The following is a 9,014-nucleotide window of genomic DNA, read 5'->3' as shown; positions in this document are numbered from 1 at the left end:
CCTTCACAAATATGTCTAGTTCACGGTTAAAAATGTATGCTTTTTCATAGTTTACTATCTAAACCTTCCAGCTAATTTTGCAGTGCTGACTTATATGTGCTATATGTATTGCATAAAATATATGGCTGAATTCTTAGAGAACAACTTTTATTGACATTTTTTTGTATGAAAATATTGTTCCTCTTAAATATTTCTTTCGTTTTTGCTTTTTTTGTCATAGCTAAATCTTAACATCAGAGACAACGTGAGAAGTCAGTCAGTCTTTTGCATCACTGTGGACAAATTTCTACCTTCCTAGAAATACTTTATTTTCAGCTGCACTGGAGAGTTTTTAAACATGCAATATTATACCACAGCATCTCAACTGAGGGTGATGGGTTAATAAGTGCAGAAAACAAATGTCGTTGGAATGTACAATTGAAATGACAAAGATGTTTTCTTTCCTAGGTTTTGTAATGGTTTTTGCCTTGAAATTTTCTCATGGCTATCATTTTACCCAGATTTTAAACAATCTTTAAAAAATGTATTTAGAATAATATGCCAGCAAGATTTTGCTTATCTTTACTATATTTCCTGTATGTCAAATCAGGAGGAGATAGACTCAAAACACAAGCAGACAGGGTGCTCTCGCTGGAAGTTGAAGACACTTTGACCTCGACTGAAGCAATTGAGGTCTGTAGTGCTTTAGATGTTGTTCTGGGCTCTTTTCTAACCTCCTGGAGGGGTGATTGATTCACTTGTGGAACAGTTTTTATAGGCTGATTGTTCTTATGAAGGTGTTCCACCTCTTAAAGGTCTGACAGTAATAATTTGTGATTGCTGTAATCGTCGTTAACTTATGATTTTACAAAGGGGGCTAAATTGTGTTTCACACAGGGCCAGCCCTGTTCAGCCAACATTTTTCCCCTTAAAAAGGTGAGTTTTTATTTTTTGCCATTTTCAAAGCACTACATGACCCTGTTTGATAAAATCTCGGTTTAAACAAATTAGACGAACAAAAATTATGTAAATTGAGCTTGATTCTTTAGTTCATCTCATTATTGCATTTAGGATTTTAGCTATGCTTAAGAGGACCAAAATGTGGGCAGGAATATACAAGTGATGGGTTATTGACTAAAGAGTCTAAAACATATAGCATAAGGAACATAGACAGCAAAGCAATCCAAACAGAAAACTTTTCATAAGAACACAAAGCACAAAAGAAATTGGTAGATCAGGAGCTAGGCGGGTAACCGCAGGACAACCTGGTGAGGAGTAAATGAGAGAACATATATTCTGTGTAGCAGGGTTGTGCATGAATGGAACCCATTTGTCACGATGTTTACATGAAGAATATGAAGTTAGAAAAGCTTACCCTGATGTCATATAATAGTGCTCCACAGCTTCCCTTGTATTTATTTTGATTTTATGGGTGTAGAATGACAAAACATTTGCAGCCAGGGCTTTTTTCCAAGACAACCTCAACTTTCAGTATATGACAGTTATTCAGTATAACTGTGTGTTTTAGACTGCAATAAGGGTTGAAAGGGAAATACATAAATCAAGCTGAATTGTGTCAGGGCTGGTGGGAATAAGGTGGTTGTAATTGACTACAATTACAAATGTAGTCTAAATGGTCTGCTATTCGTTCAATAATTCAGATTTGTTTATTTTCTGGACATTAAAACATTAAAATATAAGTATTATAAAATGAAAGCACCTGTTTTTGGTATTCAGCCATTCTAAAATACCTTTTGTAATGAATCACAAAAAGAGAGAATAAAACAGATTCAGTTACAGATATCAGTCAGTGACATAATCATTACGCTTACTGGTGAATGACGTCATGACCTCCATATGCATTTTTTTTTAAACATCCATCCATTGTCTACACCCACTTATCCTTGCAGGTTGGTTGCAGGTCATTAGGCTACGGACATGTAGCTAGTGCATCACAAGGCAACACGGAGAAAACACAGGACAGAGAACGATCCATGGCCACACTCACTCTTTAGGGCAAATTAGAGCAACCAATTAACCTAATAGTCTTGTTTTAGACTGTGGAGGTAAGCTGGAGAAAAACCCATGAATGCAAACAGAGAATCAAACCCAGGATCTTTTTGCTGCAACAGTGCAAACCACTGCAAATTATATCAAATTTAACTAGAAGTAACTAGAACTTTAACTAGTTCATGACAGAGCTGCAAACTTACTTCAGGATGTTTAGGTGGTGGACCCTGACTATGAATGACTTCATTTTAACCTGGTTAAACTGAATTTAGAGCTATTTTAGTTCAACAGAGCAACACTGTTGGGAGGCTGCACGAGACACAAGAGGAATCACACCTTTAGAATAATACAGAAACTGCAACTCAAAACAAAAAACAAGCCAACACATGAAAACCTTAAAACACTGAACAAAACCCAAAAAACTTAGCTATTCACTACTCTTACAGCAGCAGGATCCAACACAGCCAGAAAATAATTCATAATAATCCACCAGTGCTAATGGTTTAACCATGATGTTTCAGTTTATATTAATTCAAAGCATTGAAAGTTAACATCAGTAATGGTTCCCCACAAAGACGTGTGTGCATAACAGTGTTGACCACACACCAGTCACCAAGCTCTTGCCTTTGAAGGCAATGTGTTTTTTTTAAAAGATGAATTCCTTAAAGTTTGCCATCAAAGTTCCTACAGCTTCTCTTGACTCCCCAACAGAGTCATTAATGTTACCAAGGAGAGCTCAGCACAGTTTGAGTCCATCGTGTAAAGAACAGCATCGCTAAGTTTTCTAAAAAAAAGGTTAATGTCACTTATAAACTTGCGTATTTGTATAGATTCTTGCAGAAAACAGCTTAAATCACTATTTGCTTGTTTTGTTCTTGGGCCTGTAATTGAACGCACCAGGTGACTGATAGATACTGACCTCCAGTCACTCACCTGCCCTGCTTGATTGGCCTCCGGACCAGACCGAGCAAGCAGCATTGGTCCACGCTTCTCTCTGACTGGCTAGCAGTTATCCCAGTGCATATTTTTGGATAAATAAATTAGGGGTTCTATGGATCGGCGCGTCGGTCGCACATTGTTGGTCAATCGCCTACGAGGGGGATGTGGACAAGATATACATACCCACACAGACACACCCATTATATAATATAGTATAGTACACACACATACATATATATATATATATATATATATATATATTACAATATATATAATATTTATATTAGATAATATAATATATATATTACATATAAAGTAATATATATATATATATAGTTATATATTATACACACTCATAAACTATATTATATATATATATATTATATATATACATAGATAGATATAGATCTCTATATTATATATATATATATATATAGATATATATACACAATATACATACATACAATACTAGATATATATACATACATATATATATATATATATATATAATTATATATATATATATACATATATACACACATATATATCACACACACCATATAATATATATATATATATATATATATATATATATATATATATATATATATATATATATATATATATATATCAAAACTTACTGAAAATCTGTCAGGAAGTTAGAGCTCCTCAGCTCAAAGTTCAGGCGTAACATTTTTGATATTATAAGGAATTCCTCTACAGTGAGTCTCCAAGACCTTGGCTTTATTTCACTGAGCTGAGGGGAGGTAGATATTGTGTTTCACATCTGCTGTGTATAATATAAACAAAATAAAAAGAACCAACTAATAAAACCAAAAAGTGGATAATGTAAGTAAAGAGTCCAGGATTGTCTTTAATGAAACTTTTAAACCCTTCGTATAACAGAAGCTCTACTGCATTGCATGGAGCAATAAAAGCAAATCTCTCAGGTATGCACGCTTGCATTCGTTTTGAACTGTGAAATGTGGGGGAAACATTGAGGCAATACAGTATATCATGTGGCAATTAGGTTAGGAAGGCCATAGAGAATGCAATTGTAGGCTGTTGGGCTGAGAGCTGGAGTGTATCGAACCTCGTCCTCCTTAGAGTCAGTGTTGAGCGATTGATCTGCAGAAACACACAGTACACATCAATGTGTTTAATTGTGTTCACTGCATGCAGCTGGCACTTCAATAATCTGAGCTTGAACATTGATGATGAATATTATTCTGGAACTGAGTCACATACACAGTATAAAAAAGGCTGTTAAAATGAAACCACAATATAGGATTTAGAATTTTCTCCAGCTGTAAAGGGACATTTATCCCATATACAGTGGCTTCCAAAGTATCCACACCCTTGAACTTTTTCACATTTTGTAACATTACAACCACAAACAAATATATTTTACTAGAATCTTATGTGAAAGATCAACACAAAGTGGTATAAAGTTGTGAAGTAGAAAGAAAATCATACACATTATTTCATTGTGCTAAGGTTTTTAGCCCCCCTGAGTCAATACTTTGTGGAACCACCCTTTGCTGCAACTACAGCTGCAAGCCTTTCAGGGTATGTCTCAGCTTTGCACGTCTACTGAAATTTTGACCCAGTCATCTTTGCAAAACAGCTCAGACTCAGATTAAATGGAGAGTGTCTGTGAACAGCAGTTTTTAGATCTTCACACAAATTCTTGATTGGATTTAGGTCTGGACTTTGACGAGGCCATTCTAACACCTTAATATGTTTTGTTTCTCATTGTAGCCCTGGCTTTATGTTTAGGGATGTTGTCCAGCTGGAAGGTTTAACATCAGCCCCAGTCTTAAGTCTTACAGACTCCAACGGGTTTTCTTTCTAGACTGCCTTCTATTTGGCTACATCCATCCTCCCATCAACTCTGACCATCTTCCCTGTCCTCCTGAAGAGAAACACCACTAGAGCATGATGCTGCCACCACCATGTTCTTATATTTTTTCTTTTAACAACAGCTTTCTTCTTGCCACTCTTAAATAAAGACCACATTTATGCAGAGCTTGGCTAATAGTTGTCCTGTAGACAGATTCCCCCACCTGAGCCGCGGATCTCTGCAGCTCATCCAGAGTCACCACGGGTCTCTTTGCTGCGTCTCTGATCGGTGATCTCCTTGTTCGGGTTGTACATTTATCTGGATGGCCTTGTCTTGTTAGGTTTACAGTTGTGCCATATTGAACAGGGCTCTGTGAGATGCTCAAAGCTTAGGAAATCCTTTTATAGCCTAAGTCTGCTTTAAACTTCTCCCTAATTTATCCCTGACCTGTCTGGTGTGTTCCTTGGACTTCATGATTTGCTCGCCAATATTTTCTTAACCAACCTCTGAGGCCGTCACAGAGCATCTGAATTTGTACTGAGATTAAATTACACACAGGTGGACTCTATTCAGTCATTAGCAGCCCTCAGCCAACTTATCAAGGCAACTGGTTGCACCCAGACAAAATGGGGCTGAATACTTTTGAACACTGCAGTTTTCACTGTTTTACTTGTAACAAATGTTTTAAATCATGTATAATTGTCTTTCTACTTCATAAGTGTATTCCATTTTGTGCTGGTATTGGTTTTTCACATCAGGTTTCAATAAAATATATTTATGTTTGTTGTTGTAATGTGCCGAAATATGGAAAAGTTCACATGTTGCAAGCCACTCCTCTATACAAACAGACAAATCAATTAGAGTTGAAAATGTGTAAAATATTACACTATTAAATGGATACTCTGTTGCAAATAATTCATTGATTTTCAAATTTATTAGATTAAGAGAAAATATTTTCTTTTAGATTTAGTTTTGAACACTAGAAAGCAGGGCATTCCAAAAATTCTCTTATAAAAGTTTGTTTTGTTGTTTTAGATGTATATAATCTTTTTTAAGATTTTTGCTTTTTTAAATAAATTGTAAAGGAAACTTCAAATTACATGTGGAATGTTATTAAAAATTATTCATCATGGTCAAATTTTTTTTTACATCACATAAAACGTGCCATTTTACCAGACTGTGCACAGACTTTTTATATCCAGTGTACAACGATGAGTTGTGACGCACACACATAAGATGAATTTATAGACTCAGACAAAAGTGTGAGGCTGAGAGTCGAGTGCACGGTACCGTCTGTTCCTGTGACCTTGTAATGTGGCATATGAGAGCAGTCCAGACCCCTCAGAGCATGGATGGCCTGGCCGGAGGTCTGTCTGACCCTCAGTATGTCTGCAACAAACAATGACACAAAATAATGGGGCAGTGCACCGTGGTAAAACACTAGATTTAAGAAACAAAATAAATACATAAAAATCAAGGACTCTTGCCAAAACTGTCTTGTTCACAATTATTTCAATTAACTTAACGTCTAACATTTGTGTGCCACAAACCTTTTGTTCCTTTCCTACAATGGTTTCTGTTTTCTCTTGCGCCAGTCACTATTCTGTATCTGCCTTCAGTTTCAATAGTCTCTAAAGATGTGTAGATTTAGAAAATCACAACATTGCCTTCCTAAGCATCTGACCCTTTAGCATTCACAACGAGATCATCAGCTAAATTGAACTGTCATAGATTATTTAGAGAACTGCACTTTTCTCTATGTAAACTGGATCTGTTGGTTTTGTAAAGAGCCTTGAGTGTTTTCCTTGTTACAGCCACAGATATAGACATGTGGAGTTTGCTGAAATTTGCTTTTATTAGAAAGAATGATTTCTATAAGAGATTAAAGCTTTTCTTATCGGTGCTGTTTATGTCCCAGAAGTTTTTTTATGTTCATTAATATCAGTGGCAGCCTGGTCATGTTTCTCTGTCAAAAGCCCAGGGAGCCTTGTAGGAATGCGTCGCAGTTACTCTTTGAAAAACCGAGATTTTAAATTAACATCAGTTGGCCTCTTCAAATAAACTGAAAATGGGCCATTAGTCTCTTTCACCAGGATAATGATCCCAAACATGTTTTCAAATCCCCACAGAAAAATATTTCACTAGAAACAAAAATCAACATTCTTCTAGGGAGATCTGAGTCCTCGAACGTAAATCCAGTGTCCCCTAACCATAACCCATTTCAAAATCACATATTTTTTACCAATCCATTTTCTATTTTTTTTATATATATATAATTTTTAACATTACAGAAGTTTGAGAACAAAACATGTGACTAGTTTGGTTTAATCTGCAGTTTTTCACATATCACTCAATAACAGTGCTGAAGCTGAGTACCAGTTCAGCAGTGCAGTAAAACAGCTTATTTAATGTTTTTTTTGGCATCTGGACAAACAGCTAAAATCTGTAACACTAACAATAACAGCAAGATTTTGTTTTATTTAAAACCTTAAAATCTTCACATAAATGTAAGAAAAGTATAAATTTCAACATTAACCCAGGTTAAGAATGCTGAGTCAAATACTGATAAAAAGCAGTAAAATTTCCTTTTTTCAGTTTTCAATTAATGCTTATTTGTTAATAAAAATAACCAAATATTCAATGAGGGGAAACAAAATCAAGCTTTGTCAAACTAAAATTAAAGGCTATGATCTAAATATATATCCAGGTAAAAAGTCCTTTATTTTTGCAGGGATTCAGATTTGCATATTTTTGATACTCCAAATAAAATATTACGGAGCCCCTCTGGTGACATGGGCATAATTTTTTTTTGAAGATGTTAAGTCGTGGCCACAACTTACTAATGCGTGGCCACAACTTACTAAAGCGTGGCCACGAGATACATAAGTTGTGGCCACGACTTACTAACTCGTGGCCACAACTTACTAAAGCGTGGCCACGAGATACATAAGTTGTGGCCACGACTTACTAACTCGTGGCCACAACTTACTAAGGCGTGGCCACGCCTTAGTAAGTTGTGGCCACGCATTAGTAAGTTGTGGCCACGAGTTATTTGTGAGGGAGCTCCTTTATGGTGGTGTAGCATACATTCAAGGAATATAGACATAGACTTGATTTAATTTTATTTCAACCTTGGAATGAACTATATTGACATACTTTGCTTATTACACAGAGTGGTAATAAGCAAACCTCTCATCTTACAGGCATTGACCGTGTAACACGCATTTCACTGACTTCACCTGCTCACGCCTAACAGAGCTTTAAACTCCACCTTCTGCGGAGCTGTTTAACACAGCTTGTGGCCATCAATAATTATTCCTGCTGCAGTTCATGTTAACAGAGCAGCAGGAAGAGCGATCAGTTATAAATAATTTTGGTCTTAACCAGTGGAGACAGTAAGCCGGTACCGTCCGCTACCGAACACACAAGAGGGAAGTAGGGCGGCTGCCAGATAAATCCTTCATTCAGAACCAGTCATGGCTGCACGCTGGATCAGAAAACAGTTCTGCTAACCAGATAAAGTCTAAAAAGCCTCTTATTCTGTGTCAGGGTGCTGCAGGCGTACATGGGCTGGGCGCATGCCTTTTTTCCCCTCTCCCTTCTCCGCAGGTGGAGGCTGACAAGCAGGGAGGCGCCTCTCGCAGGTGATCTGCGTTCAGTCATCAGCAGGGACGGTTCTTAAACAGGCTGCTGTCAGCACCTCATAGCCAAAGTGTCAGCCTTAAGTGGTAGGACTCAGTAGCCCAGCGTCTTTCTACGCCTTGGAAAGCCCCTAATTTCTGTCTCCCTGTTTCCCAGGTGGAACCTGCCTCGGATCCCGCTCATGAGAACCCTTTTCCTCGGCTGAGCCGGCCAGCTCTCGGCCCGCTCAGCTGCTTAGGAAGAAAACCTCAGAAAGTCCCGATCATCCTCGCAAGTCTCGGCGTCTACAGAGCGCCGATCAGCTGACAGCCTCCCTGCCGCCGCCCCAGCTGCACGAGTGACCGGACCCTGCCATCTGTCAGCTACCGCACCCTCTATGATCACCAGAATCCACCTAGAACCGACGATCCGCTTGGCAGCCTCCGCCCCTGGTCCAGGCACCAGCAGCTTTTCAGTCTTTGGTGCCCCCGCAGCAGCCGATCACTCCCCCGGTGAATCAATTATAATACCGCGATTACCACCTCCTGCTGTTACCAGACGTCCGGAGGACTCACAACAGGTCTTGAGCTTTATATTTAATAAAACTCTTAAAAACTCGGAT

At 37.8% G+C, this 9,014-nt stretch overlaps 1 protein-coding gene and 1 long non-coding RNA gene across 2 annotated transcripts in view; one reads left to right on the top strand and one right to left on the bottom strand.

Annotated features, from left to right (window-relative positions):
* Positions 1–3,778: 3,778 nt before the first annotated feature.
* Positions 3,779–9,014, bottom strand: part of LOC105926188 (cilia- and flagella-associated protein 46) — an 83,612-nt gene continuing 78,376 nt past the window's right edge. The window contains exons 58-59 of the mRNA XM_036126569.1: positions 6,062–6,160; positions 3,779–4,056 (exon numbers count right to left, since the gene is read on the bottom strand). Coding sequence (XP_035982462.1) covers positions 3,944–4,056; positions 6,062–6,160 — 212 coding nt within the window. The 3' untranslated portion in view covers positions 3,779–3,943. The remainder of the gene's footprint in view (positions 4,057–6,061; positions 6,161–9,014) is intronic.
* Positions 8,039–9,013, top strand: LOC118557176. The gene is made up of 2 exons (XR_004927678.1): positions 8,039–8,499; positions 8,570–9,013. It is a non-coding gene; the product is annotated as an uncharacterized LOC118557176 (long non-coding RNA).

Source organism: Fundulus heteroclitus, chromosome 22 (assembly GCF_011125445.2).
Source record: "Fundulus heteroclitus isolate FHET01 chromosome 22, MU-UCD_Fhet_4.1, whole genome shotgun sequence".
Classification (NCBI taxonomy): domain Eukaryota; kingdom Metazoa; phylum Chordata; class Actinopteri; order Cyprinodontiformes; family Fundulidae; genus Fundulus; species Fundulus heteroclitus.
Note: the sequence above shows the minus strand (reverse complement) of the source record. Positions and strands in the feature narration are given on the sequence as shown.